This window comes from Trypanosoma brucei, assembly GCF_000002445.2.
Source record: "Trypanosoma brucei brucei TREU927 chromosome 11 chr11_scaffold01 genomic scaffold, whole genome shotgun sequence".
In the NCBI taxonomy this organism is placed as follows: domain Eukaryota; phylum Euglenozoa; class Kinetoplastea; order Trypanosomatida; family Trypanosomatidae; genus Trypanosoma; species Trypanosoma brucei.
This window is the reverse complement of record NT_165288.1, coordinates 1,400,282-1,419,228: the sequence shown is the minus strand read 5'-3', so window position 1 is coordinate 1,419,228 and position 18,947 is coordinate 1,400,282. Positions and strand designations below refer to the sequence as shown.

Below are 18,947 nucleotides of genomic sequence, written 5' to 3'. Positions count from 1 at the left end.
CATCCGCTACCTGAGCTGTTGGAAGAAGTCATTACCCTTATCGTCCACAACAATAAATGCGGGAAAGTTCTCAACTTCAATCTTCCATACCGCCTCCATTCCCAGTTCCTCCATGTCAAGTACTTCCACTTTGCGAATGGAATCCATTGCTAGCAACGCGGCAGGTCCCCCAATACTTCCAAGGTAAAACCCACCGTACTTCTTACATGCCTCAGTCACACGTTTGCTACGGTTGCCTTTAGCCAACATGACGAAAGACCCGCCATTTGCCTGGAAGAGATCCACAAACGGGTCCATACGGCCCGCTGTGGTTGGCCCAAAGGAACCGGATGCCAACGCCTCTGGTCGCTTGGCAGGACCGGCATAATATACCGGGTGGTTCTTGATGTAATCTGGAAGGGGTTTATTGTTCTCCAACATTTCCCGCATACGGGCATGCGCGATGTCACGGGCTACGATGATGGTTCCAGTGAGAGACAGGCGCGTCTTCACGGGGTGTCTCGAGAGCTCTGCACGTATTTTGTCCATGGGCATGTTCAAGTCGATCTTCACTGGTGGCACCTTAAGTAATTGATCCTCCGTTACCTCTGGCAGATACTTCGCTGGGTCCATTTCAAGTTTCTCGACCCAAATGCCATCTTTGTTAATTTTAGCAAGTGCTTGGCGGTCCGCACTGCAGCTAACGCCAATTCCGATGGGGCAGCTGGCACCGTGACGTGGCATGCGGATGACGCGTGCATCGTGGGCAAAATACTTCCCACCAAACTGTGCGCCCATGCCAATATTGCGGCAAATATCCATAACCATTTGTTCCATTTCCAGATCGCGATAGGTATAACCCTTCGATTCATCAGGCTTCGTTGGGAGTTCATCCAGATACTTGCAGGAAGCGTACTTCACCGCCTTCATTGTCATCTCAGCACTGGTTCCTCCCACAACGACGGCCATATGATATGGTGGACAAGCGGAAGTACCAATCGTCGAAATCTTTTCCTCCAGAAAATTGCGCAGCGACTTGGGATTGAGAACAGATTTTGTTTCCTGGAACAAAAATGCCTTGTTCGCACTCCCGCCGCCTTTAGCCACAAAAAAGAATTCGTACTCACATCCCTTTGTTGCGTAGAGATCTATCTGTGCGGGAAGGTTGCATCCGGTGTTCTTTTCGTCGTACATGGTAAGCGGAACATTCTGACTGTAGCGCAAATTCGTCGTCGTATAAATATGATGCACACCGCGGCTCAGCGCCTCCTCATCATCTCCGTTGGTAAACACCTGCTCCCCCTTGTAACCTGCAATAATTGCGGTGCCCGTGTCTTGGCAACCAGGGAGAATCCGAGCTGCTGCAATATTGGCATTCTTTATAAGCTGCAGCGCAACAAAACGGTCATTGTCACTCGCTTCCGGATCCTCAAAAATGCTTCTTAAGCTCGCCAGGTGTGATGGGCGGAGGAAATGTTGCACATCGCCAATGGCACGAGAGGCGAGCAATGTTAATCCTGCCGCTTCCACCTTTAGAATTTCCGGTAACCCGGCACCGGGATTGACAACAGATACGTAATCTTTTGTTACCAATGTGTACTCGGTGTCTTTGTGGTGAAGATGAGGCAACAGTGGGACAAACTTAAAGGGAGGTGCCGACTTGGGTGCAAACCAGAGGGACGACCGTCGTAACATGTGAGCGATTAATAATGCTGATATTTAATGGTTTTGTCTTCACTCACCTAAATTAGTTATTTTGATGTTGCTGTTGTTGTTGTTTTTTTGTTTTTTGCGCAACGAGCTATTATGATTTATTGTATTTTCGGGGGAGGAAATTGACTATTTTATGGGTTTACAAACTGTGTTACAGGATACAAGTAAGAGCACAAGAAACAACATAAACGAGCAGCAACCACAAGAAAACAATATAAAAAAAAGGTTAACCAAAAAAAAAAAAGAAGAAGCAGCAATGGATATAAAAGTTAGAAAAAAACATGGTGGGGCGAACGTTAAAAAAAAGTAGCCTTTTAAAGAATGTGCCCAAATACAATGGCAAACAAAAAAAGCGGAAAAATAGTTATGAACATATTTTTTTTTTTAGCGTAAAGAAACACAAAAAGAAGAACTTATGAAAAACAGCGCGTGTGTCACCGTAAGTGTGGCGCAACAGTAGGAGCATCCACTATTTCCTGATGCACACACTTTCCCACCGGTATCCCTTCACCTTAACTTCAGTTCCGTTCATTTCTTTTTTTCTTTTGCTCTTTATTACCAATGGTTTTGCATCTGACGAGTTTCACCCGTGCTATTTTGTTAGCCACCACCTCCCTGAAAGCAGCCGTTCAAGCAACGAAAATACAAAGAAAAAGCAAACAGGAATTTTCCGTTCAACTTTCAGAGGAGCATTTGTAACCTATGTTCTTCCTTCATGTTTCACCTCCCCGTTACTCAATAGTTACATAAGTATACGAGCATACAACAACAAAACCAAAACATATTTGCGTACGTCCGCGCACACGTATATACATATCAACTCTGAATGTTTCCTTCCTTTTTTTTTCCTTTTTGTAGAAGATTTGTTCGCTTTTTCGGTCGCCCGTTGGACATAGCCTTCGCGAACTTACATTTTCCTATACACCGTCTATAACATTAAAGTGCGCAATAGCTGTACGGGTTCATATCAGCAACTGCGAGTGGGTAAATGCGTTAAAAAACATATCAAATCCCTTTTCAGTGTTAACAATGATAGTGGACACTCTCTTATTAGCATCGTGTGCTCCTCGGTTTTCCCACACATACACTCAAAACACACATACACATTTTCCTCATTTATTTCATTCCCTTTATCCTTTCTTCTCTTCTCTTCTCTTTTTTTTTTCTTTCTCCCCCTTCTTTCTTCCTTTCCACGAACATGTGGTCCCGGTGCTTTTCGACGATTATTGACTCTCTCGATCTCTCTCTCCAACACCTCGTGAGAGACCTTCAACTTCTAAAAAAAAAAAAGACAGCAAACAAGCAAACAAGCAAACAAGCGAACAAATTTAAATGCAATAGAAGTGAATATACAACAATCCCACCTATTCGAAAGAAAGAAAGAGAAAAAAAAACACACAGAGAAAAAAGGAGAAAAAAAATAAAAAAGTGGCGTCTATCCAGGTGTGGGCTTATTATGATATTCCATATAAGAAGACACGACCGCAAGCCCCGTACCACGCACGACAACAATGCATGAATTATCCTTCTGGTGTTCCAGAAGGGTTTCGAGAGAGCAGCGGCAGTCCTCCGTGAGGGGATTATCAGAGAGATCAAGATATGAAAGTCGAAAAGACGCATCATCATTGCAAGCGCATATCCGATGTACATCTTCATCCGTCACACCATTTCCAGAGAGGTCCAATTCTCGAAGTGATGCGCTTTGTTTCACAGCTTCTGCAATATAACGCGCCCCTCGACCTCCCAAGTGACACCTTCCCATTCCCAATACAGTAAGTTTCTTAGCGTAGGGAATAACCAAAGCAATTTGAGCAGCCCCCTCTACATCCAGGAGATTGTCCTGCATGTACACTCGCTGAAGGTTGGGACATTCTGATATGACCGACGAAAGCACCTTACCAGCTGTATGCAAAAGTCGTCCAGCCGATACATTCAGCACCGAAAGAACCTGTGAGTTGTAAAGCCCACCGCACAGCAGCGTCTTTAGTCCGCTCTCCGTGACACAGCAACGAGCCAAGTAAACTTCATGAAGGTTTGCCATGCAACGACGGAGCGCATTGCCCAAACCAGTGAAGTGTTTTGGCTCTATACGGTTACCGCTGATGTCAAAAATTTGCAGCGTTGGTGGAAAAATGTCCTCCCTCTCCGTGGGGATAGCCAGTGCGTGAACTATGTTGTTATCCAAGAAGTTCACTTCCCGCAGTTGCTCGCAGTGCGAAATAGCCTGAACAATGGGTTCAGCCGCGCTATCGTCCATGTGACAACGTTGCAGAACCAAACGCCGCAGGCACTTTCGATTCTTCATAATAACTTCTTTTAGCTGTAGAGTTTCCTCAAAGTGGAGATGCACGTCATGAAGCAGAAGTTCCTCCATTTGCTCACATGGAGAATTTGTCCAGAGAGCCCTCAAGAGAATCTTCATACCTGCGCTGCTAAACTTTGTCTCAGCTATTTCCACCTTTGTTAGCACTCGTGCCTCCGGAAGGACTTCGTTTGTAATGTAGTCGATGATTCCATCGTCGAAACAATGACCATATATACACAGAGCCTTCCCATCCTTAATCTGATTTTCTTTCAAAGACATCCCAACCAGTTCAGGCCCCGCAATAATTCTGCTCCATCGCTTTCCAGGTTGAGGATACGCGACAACAACATCGCTGGCGGATGCCACATCATTTGCGACGCTCTCAACGGAGCCACAGGGGTCATTTTCAGTGCTGAACGCACTTCGAGGAGACAGAAGGCTGTCCACTTTCATTCAAGATGTTATTATTATTTTTTCTTTTACAGCAACGAGCCCCCAGGAAATAAATCTGCAACCGGTGTAAACGAGATGTTCAGGGGGGGATAATAACAAGAACAAAATGGAAGAAAGAAATAGCTGTAGAAGAAGCGAAAAAGCGGAGGGAGCCGATGGCACACACCACATGCACTGAATTGTGGATCGCACCTTCGTGGTAACGGATTGCATACACCGCAAAAATCAACACGAACAATCATTGCGGCCCCGTAGATGTCAAAGCATCTATGCATGAACACGTACACACAAATACAACATAATGTGATACGTTTCTAAAAAAAAAAAAAAGGAAATTCGGAGGGGGGAAAATAAATGACACCGAAAAAAGGGAGTCAAACAAACCCGACGTACAGAGATGTTAAAGCGAACGAAAAGGGTCAAGAAACAATGTGTGCATGTTTTGTAGGAGTAGAATCTTTTACCTCTATGGATATCCCTCTATAATCAAAACAAAATCAACAACAACAACACCGGTAGCAATAGTACATGAAACCGCGAGAACAACAATGGGAGCGCGGAATGAAGGGGAAACTCCCTTCAGTTAAAAGGCAGAGTATGAAAAGAAGAAGCACACGTCTCCCTTCCATTGTTCACTACCAAACACGAATTGTCCCCTCTCCTTCCCGTGTCATTCTTCTACTCATTCTTCACTTTTAATACACCCCCACATTACCTAATAGCACATAGTACAATTATGGTTGCCAGCGTCACACAAAAAAATTAAATTAAACCAAATAGATGGTCCCTCGCACCCCAGGTGGTGAGAAGCTATGGGAACGCCTGTAGATGCAACACAATATTTTCAGAAAGACCCCTTTTTATATCTTGAAGGTCGCAAATTTATCACCAGACGGGCTATCCCCGAATGCTGTGGAAAACTCGCGGTAAGTTACCCTAAGACTTGCCAACTGCTCTTCGTCTGGACATTCTTGTACCTTCCGCTCGAACTCCTCTTTTCCCCACACCATCTGCGCCAATTCTACCAAGGAAACCTCAATTCCCGTTAAGGACTGCAACTGTTCCCTGAAACTGCCGAGTGTCAACTTGTGAATTACCGGCCCCTCATCCAGACGCCACGGGCGAGGTGTCATCTCTGCACGACTTCGTGGAACCGACCCCACCAGCCCACGTGCAAGATTTACGTAAAATTCCGTTGCACCCCCGCGTCTGCGCTGCACATGATCTCGCACAGCTTGAAAAAAGCGCTCCTGCGGGGTGTAATCAGTCACTCGCCTACATCCTCGGGAACTGCAGCGGCTGCTACTCCTACTGACCGGTGCGCTACCCGCAACAGAGGCCGGTAGAGAAGGTGACCAGCCGCGTTCCTCGTGACACATTATTTCGCTCATAGAAGTGGAGTGGCTACGGGAAAAGCAGCGTAATCCTGTGCGCCGCGGCGTCATCATCGCCGGATCCTTATAGGAGTCAGTAACGCCGACAACTTGAATGTGCTGAACCTTCCCCGCAGCACTGGGAACCTGGTGAAGACCCTGCGGTGTTTCGTGTCGCGTAGGCAAACGTACACGACGAAGGTGCGGCCAGCCGAATTCCCTTGTCTCCTGTGACTCCTCATTGCGCTGCACGTTGCGTGCCTCATGCTCTGGTTGTGGAGTTTGCGGTTTTGGTTGCGCATCGCACTCGCCGTTGTTCTCAGCGAAAATATTCAAAGTCCCGGCATGCATCCGCCGTGTGCGCTCAAAGATGGCACGAGCAGAGGGAGAGGATGGTGACTCGCGCTGTAACGGATATATGCGGGGCCCCATTGCCAAAAACGAAGTTGCGCGGCAGCAACGGTGATGGCACCGACAACGAGCAAAAGCTAGCAGTAATAGGAATCGATGCAAACAGGTTTATGTTGGACGGAAGAACTAAACTACCGTAACCACGATCACGCTGAATATATATAAATGTATATATATATATGTGGGTATTTTTATGTCTACCTTCCTAGCTTTAACGGGAAAAAAATGCGGATTCGACGTTGAAAGATAGCTATCTGTGATGCACGATGTAACAGATCCACTTCAAGACACACTTTGCACACCAATTACACTTCAGGAGGGTCAACAAAACGTTCCAGTAAATGGCACCAAGAGCCTTTGGTACCAGACATATGTGTTTGAAAAAAGGAAGGAGTCAACAACGACGGTAAAGTGAAGCATTTGTTCACAATATCCTTGAAACACCACACACTGGCAACACGAGGCAAATGCCGTTAGGTTGCTACCCATGGGGAACGACAAAGCGGGCACACGGTTCGCCCCCCGGTCGCCCACCACGAGTAGAGGCAATCGGAGTGTATTGCAGAGTTACGGCACACTGCACACTGCATATCGGGAAGACGATTACTCGAAGCTGAAACGATAGCAAAACAAATGGGGCAAGGATCTTTACCGGAAAAGTGCTCGTCCATATTCCTGCCGAAGAGCATCACACAGTCCCATACATTGGATGACCCACCGAAAAGCAATACAGTCATTTTCCGCATCCACACGTGCCATTTGTCCGCGGATACCCCGCAGCCCCGTGTCTTTTCACATGTGACCACCGGGGGCCTTAACGGGAAATCAGGCTTAAATTCTATATGAACCGTTGAATCTGTATCTTCCACCGTATATTTAAGTGTAATGCGATTCCTCAAGGTGCACACGGACACGGTGTACCTTTCGTTCACGTCGAAGGTCGAGCCCCCGGTTGGGTTCTTGCTTAACACCATGAGGAGGCTCTCTCGTATGAGACATGGTGACAAGTGCTCCTCTACAAATGTATAAAAATAGTCCTGCAGTTTTCGCTCCACAGTCTCAAGCCAACTCTTGACAATGGAAAGTGTGCTGCTCTGCAACAAAAGGGCAAAGACGGCGGCGGCGCCCTTCGCCAACTCACGCATGGGATCTGCTGCATTGGGACGTGTTAACGCAATTATTTCGAAACCCAGCTGCTCACCAGCACCACTACTACCATTACCGTTACAAAGGTATGTATTTTCAACCCGCTTGCTTCCTGGTACAGCCGGGGAAAGCAATAGTGCGCATAAGACGTCAAGAAGTTGAAAAACTTCCTCTCGCCATTCTTTGCTTACACGCTCCTGCACAGGACCACTGAGCGTTACACACCACGCAAGCAAGTGCGGAAAGAGGGTTAACTTTTGCTTGTTCGTTTTGGCAATTACAGCCGCCTGCCTCCGGAATATTATTGCTTTTGCCGGTGACTTTGAACTAAACTCCTCCCGAATGTCCTTCATTGAGCGTCTTCCCGTTATCGGCCGCATGATGGGAAGCAGAACGAACCCAGAGCGCACGAGTGTTAAGTTAGAAAGCAGCGCGATAGCGCGAATAGCACTTGTCACAGTCTCCATCCCAATGCTGTCTAACCGAGTAATAGAGGTGGCGCAGAGCCACTGATAGGCATAATTCATAACTGCAGCCACCTTCGTGACGCTTACCTCCGAAGCCCGCAGAACCGTCACATCCGACGAGCCCAAATCACTAAGGCAGTTCGAGGTGAAGGCAATGAGTTTAGTCATGAGTGACAGTTCCTCCTCGTTCGCCTGCTTAAGTGAAACCACAGATCCTGCCACAGCGTCGAACAACACAAGATTTATGGAGCTCCGTAACGTATCATCAACGCGGTTGTGCAAGTTAATACCACGCCTTGCCGAAACAACGGCGACAACTGCACGTTGAGTATCGCATAACGAAATGGGTGCATCATTCGGTGCTTGAGAAACAAGGCAATTATTCGGTGGCATATAGCGAAGTCTGAAGGAACTCGCTAGCAAGCGTGTGAAGACATGCACAAGCTCGTTGTAGGCCTCCGTGTCAATAATGCGACTGGAAGTGAGTTCCGCCAGGAATTCGAGGCCATCGAGAGGCTTTTTTTTCCTGGCGTAGTCAATAACCTGACGGACAGTATCACCCCTCACAACTGGTAAATGACTTAGATGCCTGTGAAGCGTCATCGCGAGCAATCCCGTATTGGGATGCAGTGTAGGGATCATGCACATAGATTCTTGAATAGCAGAAGCAGCTTCGCCAGAAGGAACTTTAGCGAGAAAAGAATCCCCAACAATGTCAGCAGCTTCATCCAGTGTAGAAAATAACGCACGATAATGGCGAATAGCTTCTTCATGTGTCGGCGCATCGCCCACATGCAGAAGAGCGGCTTCGGCAATCCACTGTGTAATGGTGCTTACAATGCACCGGACGCTAGAGTTGAACGCGTCACCACTGGAGTGAACTGCGGTATCCCGGATCACGACAGCAAGCGTAAACAGAAGTTTGTGCACCTCCTCTCCGCGTAGGAGCAGTGTGTCTACTTCTTTGGGCGATGAGATGGAGAGTAAGACACGCGGCAGCAGCTTTGTCACGAGCAGCCTCCTCGTTGGCTCAGCCAGCACCTCCTGCACGTGGGCGGCGTGCAACAGGGGCCGCCCAACAACAGCGGCACTCGCTGAGTTAAGTTCCACCGAGGAAGCAAGCAAGTGAATCAGTTGAGAGGTTCGTACACAACGCAACATTGATGGTACGATTCCGCATAGTGGAGAGTACTGATCCAACAACGCAAACGGTACTTTCCCAGTCCCTGTGGCAGCCACATTTGCACGTAGGTGAACTTGGTGCTCCAACCAGACGTCGCCGCTGCACGCAATTCCTTGGATCAGACTACAAGAAGCGAAGGGCACAATGTGCTGCAGCCTCCCACACGCTGCGATGCTACTCTGCGGGTCGCTCATGACACTATCAAACAACTCCAGTGATACAGTATCTCTCTCTTCCACTGAGACGCCGTACGAGTTGAGCAGTTGTTCGATAGACTCCACGACTACATTGAAGGCCTTCGAATCGATAGAATGTATTTTCTTTGACATCGCCACCAGAAGTGGGTCCTCTTCCATTTGCAGGGCCATGCGAAGTGCCTTAATAGACATGTATTGCTCTGCATGCAACCGCGGAGCGATGGAAGCAACGATGCGGAATACCATTGGTAAATCGATGTCCTCGCTACTGACTTCCAGAAGTGAAGCGAAGGGCTCGCCACTCCGTAGAAACCTCGCCCATGCGATGAGCTGCTGTTGAACCAAAGTGCCGCTATTTGAGTCGCCTTCATTTCCACTACCGTCAGCCTCCGCAGCGCCTTCGCTACCTTCGTCACCACTGCTGTCACCTGCCCCGCTGCCATCGTAACCCGATCCGCTGTCACCTTCCTTGGAGGACTCCTCTGCTTCTTCCTCACTTTCATCGTTGTCGACCGACACTAGCAGGTGTAGTTTCCGCAACGACTCCTGAACAGCCTGCCTGAGCCCCTTCTTCTCGGCACTCGTCAGTGGGCGGGGGTTAACCTCCTGTTCGCCGAGAAGCGAATCCACACATAGCTCCACTGTACGAAAGTCAGCTTCCTCACAAGCTTTTGAAAACAAAGTGATCAACCGCTCAGGATCCCTTAACTCGTGACTTCGAAGTAAATCCTTCAACCAAAACGGTCCCGGTCCCACGGTGGCAGCGATCTGTTGCAGTTCACTAAGTGCATCATCGTCACTCCACTGTAGGACGTAAGAGAGAACCCGCTGAAGGGGGTGCATCGGTTCCACCCCATCACTATCCTTCCGCTCTGCTGATATGCTCAGTCTCACAGCACGTAAAACACCGTTCGTAACAAGTTTTTGAATCTCTTTAGAAGGGATACCCACGGGAGAATGTGCATGCTCTTCGCGAACACAACTTCCATACGCGTCTGTCATTGACTGCAACAGTTCCGCAAGAATGTTCCATTGTTTCTTTTCCACGTACTTTGCCATAAGCGTTTCCGCCCCGACAAGCACGCCCGGTAAACTCACAGAAGAGCCAATTAATGCCGCCTGAAGTACATCGAAGCTTTCCACCAGTGCAGCGCTTGCCCCTCCACCAGTCCGTTGAGAAAAAGAGTCCGTGGGGCCACACAAGAGTTGCACACATTCACTGAAGCACTCAGTATGACGAGCTACACGCTCCAATGTCTGTGCTACGACGGAGGCTGTTGTGCTGAGAAGCCGTCCCCGCCGCGCTGGTTGTTCGAGAGCTGTGGCCAGTGTTGCTACTATAGAAGAAAACATCGTGGCGCCTTCGCGTTCGTGTCCCTCCCCTAGCTTCGCTGAGCGGACACACCGAAGTTCCCACACACGCATTAGTGAGGAAAGCACTAAATCCCATTCCCGCTGTACCACATCACTGACATTTAGGATCTTGCGTTGAAGCACCTCGCTGAATTCCTCAATCGCGCTGGCGAAGGCTGAAGAACGAGTGACTGGAACAAGCAATGGTACGAGTGACGGGTAAATAATCTCTGCCACCTCAGGGTCGTTGCAATCCGTGATACTGTTCATCACCACACGGAGAAATCCGCCTTGCATGTGAGACAATGCACTGGAAGAGTCACTACCAAACCAAAGTAGTTGAAGCTCCCACGCCCTACGGAGTACCACAGCGCAACGGTCGGACATCGCGTTGTATAAAGCAGTAGAAACCTGCTGATGAACTCTTAAAGTTGCCAGCTTTGAGGAAAGAATGTCACGCAGAAGTATAAGTGAAGCAGACCTTACAACTGGAGCTTTAACAACCATACTTCCTTTGGTAACCCCCTCAGGTGGCGGCATAATCGGCTGCACTGAATTCCCTTCTACAAACTCAATGACCTTATGACATGCCGAGGCAGGGGCACCCACACGTAACATGTGCCCCATAGCGCATACGCAGGAGTAGAGGGCGTTCGACCGACGGTCCAACGTGTCATCCTGCAGTGGTTTTCCACGGCTCTGGGCAATGATTTCCTCATAATTGCTAATAAGATCGGTTACAATACTGTCTGCATGTTGCTTAAGTACTTCCGTAGTGTATGCAGCGTTAAATGCATCCGATGCATCCCTGCGTACAGACGGCTCCATGTCACACATGCGACTTACCCATGCAGAAGCAAGTTTCGGTAAGCGCTTGGTCACAGCTTGTTGGAGCAATGAACCGCGTAACAGAAACTCATGCAGTAGCGCAAACACACCCGAGCGAACCGATGCATTTGAGTGCTCCGCGTGCCGCACGACCGCCTCGACGACTTGCGGCAAGTAATGCACCAACTCCTCCTCCGACATAGCAGATGCCCCCCGGTTCAGCTCCACGAGAGCTTTGAGCACGGTTGTTTCATTGCTTTTCTGCAGCAACTTCAGATTCACCTCCATCATAGCGGACCCTTCTGTGTTGCTCTTGACGGGTTGTGAAAAATCGCCCAAAAAACTCTCTAAGCTGTCTGGAATACCACGAGATGCAACAAATGACAACGCGGCACGTCCCTTTGCTGGTCGCGGCGGCATAGCTGAAAACGTTGGTATTGGGAAGGTGTTTAAAATACACAGAGACGGAAAGCACTGGTATTATTACCACTGTTACAAATATTTCCCACTTTATTCGATTTCTCACCTACTCCTTAATTGGTTTGGTTGTTCTTTTTTACTTTTGCTTGGAATACTCTTTTTATCTGATGTACATATATATATATATATATGTACACCGCCGATGTTACTGCCCTAACTCACGTTGGTTAACACGTTTAGTGCAGTAGCCCCCAGATAACAAGAACGATTGGTATTATTATTGTTCCTATCCGTTAACTTATTGTTGTTGTTAAAACACGCACCGTAAGTCTCTTTTGTTTCCACACAATCAGTGATAAGTGGAAGCTGAAGCAAACAGTGACGGTCCGAGGTTTGAAAATTCAAAAAGAAAGGACAGAAAGGGGTGGATACTAGTGCGGCGTGATGTGGCCTTTCCACTGCTGAGTTACGGAGAGGCTTTCACGTGATTACGCGCGAAAACAGAAGAGGAAGGAGTGAATTTCAGAGTTGAGCAAGTGAAGAAAATGCAGTCTCAACGCGTAGAGAGTTGGGTGCGTGCATGTAAAAAAAAGAAAAAGGAGCAAACAAAACAAAATAAAACAAAAAAATAACCTGGTGTGGCTTTATGGATACGAATCTATGAGGTGGCAGCGCATCTTCAGGCGCTAAGTTTTCCGGTTTCCTTTCAACCATCTCCGCAGTAACACGTGCAATCATCAAAGGGATGAAGAGGAAGTACCTTAGCAGCAAAGAGAGTTGTACCATCGTTGAGAAACGTAAGAACTGAAGAGGTGCGGCAACTAAAGAGTACAAAACACCCAAGCAGTTTCTCCGTTCCTTCCTCCGCACAAATTCTCTCTCTTTGACCCGACCCACTTTCGCGGGTAACAGAAAGTTAAACAAGTAACACGGCACTTTTTTGTTTGTTTTTGTTTTTTTTTGTCAGTCCCTAATCTTTCCTCTTCGCACCATCGTGTAGTGCACCCAAGGTTACGGCCCCTCAGATCCTCTACTACACAATAGTGAGGCAGAGGAAACGGCACCAGGTTTGAAGAAGATAGAAAATAAGATGGGAATGTATGTTTGGAGAAATAAAACGAAAAAAGAAATCCGGGCAAAAGGTGAAGCAAGAAACGTTTGGATGTATGCTTACCGTCGCACGCGGCCCATAAACTTCGGGGCACCGCTCGGCGTTTCCTCTTCTTCACATCACCTCCCTTTCTTTTCGTTTGCTTCTCCATCTATCAGTGCGACTCTAATACACCTCTCGAGCCACAGTGGTCATGGGTCAGTGGAAAGTGAGTAAAAAAAGCCATGTGCTAAACAACTCAGCAACAAGACCAAACCACTTCCACCTTCCACAGTCCTATCACTATGTGTGTCGAAATGCACAAGCATACGCACACGTACGCGCTGTATGCGTAAGTACCGTCTATGAAAATTTATGAATAGTTTGTTTATTGTTTTACACCGTCCAGTGCTGCATAATGCTGTCATTAAGCGGGGTACTGTGCGCTCGAAAGAAAATACCATGCGGTGGTACCTTTAGTGGCGCGATTTCCCTCAGTGGAATATGCCTCCATGACTCAGGAAGGTGGAGCACTTCCGGCATACACAACTGTTTCTCCACAGCTAACTTCACCAACGTCTCCAGCACCGAAACACCTGCGCAACAGCCATTAAAGGAGCGCTCAATTATGTAGTACACGTTCACCAGAGCTGCGTCAGATGTGTTGCGAACACCACGGAAGTCATCAACAATAACAGCATTACGCGGGTTCAGTTTGCAGCAGGCAGTGGAATTATCGAAGATTATTACCCGGCTCATGTCACGACCCAGTAGTCGGAGATCTTTGGTATGCAACGGCTCCGTAAACCACGAGCTATTGCGGCAAATGACATCATCAAAGACGGGGCCACTCTGACTAAGCTGTCGAATTACGGGGGCCGCCGTTTCCTTGGTTGAAGCAGTCCAAAGTACAACCTCTAGTCCCTGCATGTGCCGCAAAGCATTCAACATGTGCAGACAGTAGGGTCGAAGAATTGCACCGGTAGCTCCAGAGTCACGGTTGCTCACAAGTGTCTCGTCCAAATCAAGAACAACTGTAAGAACTGGGCGGCTGTCGAGAGCATCATACTCCTGCAGTAAAAAGTTCTGAAACAGCGTTCTCGCAACGGGATCAGGTTTCTCTTCATCCGACTCCTCAGCACGGTGGCGCTCTGCCGACAGCGCTGCGGCCCGTAGACGACGGCGCGTTTCTGTTGGAGAGGGAAACCCGGGGAGAGTGGCGCTCACAGATAAGCGTGAGTTACTACTACTGCTGCTGCTACTGTACACCGTAGAGTCTGTGAGCCCTCCTGCACTCTTCTCCGCAGATGAGGCCGCTGAACGCAGCTTTCTGGTGGCAACAGGTGTTTCTTCATTAGCAGTCGCAAGTGAATCGTCCTTGGCTCCACGTGATGCAGCCGTTGCAGCTCGTAGTTGAGTGTGCCAAAAAGACTTCACAACGGAGGTTGCGTTGAGTCGGCGGAAGGTGTCCGCGTTCAGACTCTCAACTCGACGGAGATCCGACATGCGGCCCTCTGCCTTTCCCTCCTTGCTTACCTATTACCGGGGGCAGACGCTAAACCTTGTGTGCAAGTCGTCTCACTTCACCACGCAGTGGTTTCCAGCTCTCGTATTTGCAACGTTGTACTCCAACTGACTACCGCAACTGTGCCCAGTGAGCAACCTTTGGTCTGAGTTGCTCAGTCACAACCACTCGGCTACTTGTTTAATCGTGCAAAATCAGCGGTTACTGCTTAGTGTGTTTTACACACTTCCTGTTCCCAAGAATCTCACACAACGTTCAATAAGCGTGGAACGGTATGCTCACCCTCAAAGACCGCAAGCAGTCGGCAGAAAGCGAAATGAATGAATGAATTTATGGGGGACCCTACCACCGGTCAAGTTCACTCACAGAGCGCCGAACCAATGCCAGTTGCACGCCACAGGATGTAAAGATCCTTAATTAAGGTCTAGGAACTGCATTAGAGCAAAACAGAAGGGGAAAGGCACAGTTAGGAGCAAGGAGAGAAATTGCGGTATGAAAAAAGAAATGATTAAACCCACAGGAAGATGCTTGAGAGACAAAAAAAAAAAAAGTGGAACGGGACACAGTGCGAGAAAAGCTCGGCCAAACAATGCATCACCAACTGAAACTGCATAACGTATTGGCAGAAACACATAACGAACATGAGTAGCCTTCACAAATTGTGGTCACTAACGAGAAGCGCTACGGGCGTTAGTGCATGAGTCACGTCACCACATGCACAGCTGAACCGTACACATACATGTTTCTGGTTCGCGTTTGCATATATGTACATTATTGCAAGAAGGATAAAAATAATATAGAGAAGAGGGAAAACAAAAGAGGGAGACGGCGAAGGCAGTGGGAAGGACACACCATTGCCTACACCTAATTGCCACAATAACAACAACTGTCCTTCTATCTATTGTTACAGTCACTGCAGCTCACAGCTCGCTGCAGGTGTTGGCATCCCTCCGACCTACGACCACACAAACAATAATTATACATTCTCTTAATTTACTTTCTTTTTTTTTTTCATCTCTCGTGTTGTTGGTTTCGTATTTTTTTTTCTTCTTACTGGAGAAGAAAGGAGGGAGCAGCCTGCTAGCGACACCTCTAGAGCCTCAATATTGGGTAACGAAGGGGGGAGAAGAGAAATTATCACTTGTATCTCCTTCCTTTCCCTTCACCACTCCATCATAAGCGCTTGTTTCATTTCTTCTTCCGGGGTTGCACACTTCTTTTTGTTGTTGTTGCTTCGTCCTTTCTCTATCACCTTCTCCTTCATCGCTCTTCCCGGTATTCCATTGCCTCCCAACCCCCCTAAACATCACTCACTCATATTTCTCTCTAATCCTCTCGCGGTTGGCCACACTCTGGCGGCTCCGTCACACACATAAACACACATGCATATATACACATCTAAGCACCACACCACCACCATCCTTCAAGTACACCATCAATAGGACTTGCCTCATTCATAATCCATCACAAACACACACACACACATATATATATATATATATAAACGCACAAACCCTCCTTCAAGCCTCTACGCGCAACCTCTCACGCCTGCCCCAGGAGAATTCTATCCTTCAAGGTGATATCTATTAGGCGGTTCAGTTTGTCTACCTCCATCTGGCGCATATGCTGCGGGTCCTCTGGTTCACCTTTCTTCGGTTTACACAGAGTACGGAGGTTGGGGGACAATTTAAGAATAAGTACTGAGCCACGTGAATCTCCTACCAGCACAACCGGATCTTGCTTGTGGAAGACAACATGGGTGAGTTTGGCATTCTTTACAACCGTTTGAGAGCAAAGTGGCTCGCGCTTATTCTTATTTAAGTCAAAGACCATCACTTTACCGTTGGACGTTACAGCCGAAAAGACAGTAGAACTATACGGCGCCCACGCGACGTCACCAACAGAATCACCCGCATCAAATGTTAACAGCGGTTTTGTCGAACTCCTCAACCACAATTTCACGGTCCAATCGGCAGAACACGTGAGGAAGACATCGGGATGGAACGGATTCCAGCGTGCAGTGTACACGGGCATGGTGTGACCCTCATATCTCTCTAGGCACTGACCATTGTACCCTTTGCTGCAGAGCATCAGAGCGCCCTCCTGCGTACCCACAATAAAAAGGTTTTCGTACGCATTGGAGAAGTCAAAGCAGGTTCCACTAAGGCGACTAAGTACCAGTGATTCAGGATCGAAGACACATGCGCCCGTTGTTGTTTTCATTACATCCTTGAAAATCAATTCTTTCTTCTGCAGTGACCAACTGGTGATGCGGCCGTCTGTACTGATGGAATAGAAGCGAAGGTCTACAGTGCTGCGACACCACTGCACTTCCCATACCGGTTCAGTGTGTTTCCCCGATCTTACGGTTGCCTGACAAATCTGTTTGGCTTCCTCCTTTGGTTTATCATGCATGCGCAAGTCAAATACGCAGACCGACCCGTCATAGAGCCCACAGGCAAGCAAAGATGTCTCCACTGGGTGAAACGACAGGCACATAACACCACTTGAAACAGTGAAGGACATCTCTGGATGAGCAGGAAGTGGAGAATTGGGGACAGTGGGAACCGTGTTCTTCAGCGTGAAACAATGAATCGCACCTTTTCCTTGTCGCTGGAAGTCGTAGCTACCAAAGCCTACAGCGAACAGGTCCTTGTAACGATTGTTAAGGGCAATGCTGGTTACCGCACGATGTTTCACCTTGTTGGTGAAGAATTGCCATAAGGGCAGTAGGTTACCATCCTCCTTGTAAAGGTCACTCTCATCTTCCCAGTACTTGAAGTCTTCAATAATATCATGGCAGTCATTCTGATTCACCATGCGCTCGATGATCTTGAGGGAGTGCTTGTACGCAGCCGAACTGAGCACCTCTTCAGCTGTCTTAGCACCACCTGATTCATCGGCAGTGCTGCTGAGTTTATCTTCCTTAGTTGGGCGATGACTAGTGGTCTTTTTCTGAACCGCCGCAGCAGACTTTTCGGTCTGGATCCGATCCTCCTCGTAGGCATCGTATATCTCCCACGCCGTTGCCATAGCACTGAAGGTTGCTGACGGCGGCGGGTCAGTCAGCACGCATCGCTCCACCATCGCATTATTCATTGTTTGACTCCCACGATCGCTGTAGTTAAACTGATTCTTCAAAATACTCGTAGAAACACCCTTATCGACCAGGTCCGGATTCAACTCCGCACGGGCAGCGAGCTCTGTGTCGTGCTCACGGCGTTGCCGGTCCTCACGTTGTTGTATCGCTTCGGGATCATCCTTCAGTACGGAGCCGCCATCAACGGAAAAGTGCCTGGCAGTTTGGCCAACACTCGGAAAGAAGCGATAAGTGCGGGCATCCTTTCTGTAGTCAAAGTACACTGGTGTGGACATGACAACAGGATCAGTAGCTTTTAAAATGCGCTCAATCACTGCGTCGCGGTCATCCTCTGGGGGAGCAGCAGCTACTGGAGCCGCATCTACGGAAGCAGCACTCCCACCGCTTGCTCGGCGTGCATTGGTATCCATTTTAACCCCTTCGTAATGATAAAAAAAAATGACCTTAAGAGTTTTCTATATAACTGGGGTAAAGAATTCAGCAACTACGGAGTCCTCTACGGTTGCTTCGGCGGTTGTAATAAGTGTGTGTATATATCCTCTTTTCGGTTTTTATTTTGTTTATTTTCTACGTCAAAAGGTGCACACCCGTTTGTATCTTAGGAAAAGAGGAAAAAGGAAAAGACATAAAGTGATTCACTACTCAGTCGCCACCGGAGCCACATGGAGAAATTGCAAGTAGATGGTCCAACCTGAGAACAAATGCGCGAGGCAATGGTCCAAAAATTAATCCAAATTCACATAAACACATTTGAGGCCAGCGGCCCTTATGACATCCGTTTAACCTCCTCTTTTCACTGTGTTAGAGAATTACGACGGATGCGTTAGCGCCTGTTCCCATTATAAAAAAAAAAGTATTTAAAGAAACGTAAGAACAGCAAATATTACAGAAAAAACATAAGATTAGCTAAAGAAGTCGGGAAAGAGATGAAAACAAACTTATGACAGGCAATTCAAATGATAAATCTGCACGCCCACATTTGTGATGTGAAAATAAGAGCAAAAAATAGATAAATAATATGCCACGCACAACATATCGGGCAGTCATCGACAACGTCGCACCGCCCGTGACTGAAGAGTGAGGCTCACGAAGATGAAGGCAAAATGAAAAGAGGAGAAAAGGTGATACCTCATGAGGCCACCAATGAAAAGAGGAGAAAAGGTCTCATTGAAAGTTTATTTACACTTTAACAGAAGCGGTTCTCTGGACTGACGCTCAGGAACAGTTTGTAAACCCGCTGCCCTGCAGCGACAAGTGCAACATCGTACGCAGCTCAAATACATGTACTTATTTATTTGGTTGATCCAACAACAACGAAAAAAACATATACAAAAATACGCGCGATAAACAACTATTTATAAGAGAAAAAGAACAGCTTAGAAATGATACAATATCAGCTGAGTG

At 47.7% G+C, this 18,947-nt stretch overlaps 6 protein-coding genes across 6 annotated transcripts, besides 6 other annotated features; all 6 read right to left on the bottom strand.

The window, feature by feature from the left end:
- Positions 1-6: 6 nt before the first annotated feature.
- Tb11.02.2700 (fumarate hydratase class I, putative) lies at positions 7-1,674 on the bottom strand (the record flags this gene model as incomplete). Its single annotated transcript, XM_823487.1, has 1 exon — positions 7-1,674. The coding sequence occupies one exon, from the start codon at positions 1,672-1,674 to the stop codon at positions 7-9; it is 1,668 nt and encodes a 555-aa protein (XP_828580.1).
- A 1,124-nt stretch (positions 1,675-2,798) lies between these two features.
- Positions 2,799-2,883: a sequence feature (A-rich).
- A 180-nt stretch (positions 2,884-3,063) lies between these two features.
- Positions 3,064-3,120: a sequence feature (T-rich).
- A 7-nt stretch (positions 3,121-3,127) lies between these two features.
- Tb11.02.2690 (hypothetical protein, conserved) lies at positions 3,128-4,450 on the bottom strand (the record flags this gene model as incomplete). The annotated part of the gene is made up of 1 exon (XM_823486.1): positions 3,128-4,450. One exon carries the CDS (start codon positions 4,448-4,450, stop codon positions 3,128-3,130), a length of 1,323 nt encoding a protein of 440 aa, XP_828579.1.
- Positions 4,451-5,310: 860 nt separating this feature from the next.
- Positions 5,311-6,255, bottom strand: Tb11.02.2680 (hypothetical protein, conserved; the record flags this gene model as incomplete). Its single annotated transcript, XM_823485.1, has 1 exon — positions 5,311-6,255. The coding sequence occupies one exon, from the start codon at positions 6,253-6,255 to the stop codon at positions 5,311-5,313; it is 945 nt and encodes a 314-aa protein (XP_828578.1).
- Positions 6,256-6,389: 134 nt separating this feature from the next.
- Positions 6,390-6,415: a microsatellite.
- Positions 6,416-6,707: 292 nt separating this feature from the next.
- Tb11.02.2670 (hypothetical protein, conserved) lies at positions 6,708-11,828 on the bottom strand (the record flags this gene model as incomplete). Its single annotated transcript, XM_823484.1, has 1 exon — positions 6,708-11,828. One exon carries the CDS (start codon positions 11,826-11,828, stop codon positions 6,708-6,710), a length of 5,121 nt encoding a protein of 1,706 aa, XP_828577.1.
- Positions 11,829-11,995: 167 nt separating this feature from the next.
- Positions 11,996-12,022: a microsatellite.
- A 409-nt stretch (positions 12,023-12,431) lies between these two features.
- Positions 12,432-12,454: a microsatellite.
- Positions 12,455-13,314: 860 nt separating this feature from the next.
- Tb11.02.2650 (hypothetical protein, conserved) lies at positions 13,315-14,424 on the bottom strand (the record flags this gene model as incomplete). The annotated part of the gene is made up of 1 exon (XM_823483.1): positions 13,315-14,424. One exon carries the CDS (start codon positions 14,422-14,424, stop codon positions 13,315-13,317), a length of 1,110 nt encoding a protein of 369 aa, XP_828576.1.
- Positions 14,425-15,908: 1,484 nt separating this feature from the next.
- Positions 15,909-15,957: a microsatellite.
- Positions 15,958-15,985: 28 nt separating this feature from the next.
- Positions 15,986-17,953, bottom strand: Tb11.02.2640 (dynein intermediate chain, putative; the record flags this gene model as incomplete). Its single annotated transcript, XM_823482.1, has 1 exon — positions 15,986-17,953. The coding sequence occupies one exon, from the start codon at positions 17,951-17,953 to the stop codon at positions 15,986-15,988; it is 1,968 nt and encodes a 655-aa protein (XP_828575.1).
- Between the last annotated feature and the right edge of the window lie 994 nt (positions 17,954-18,947).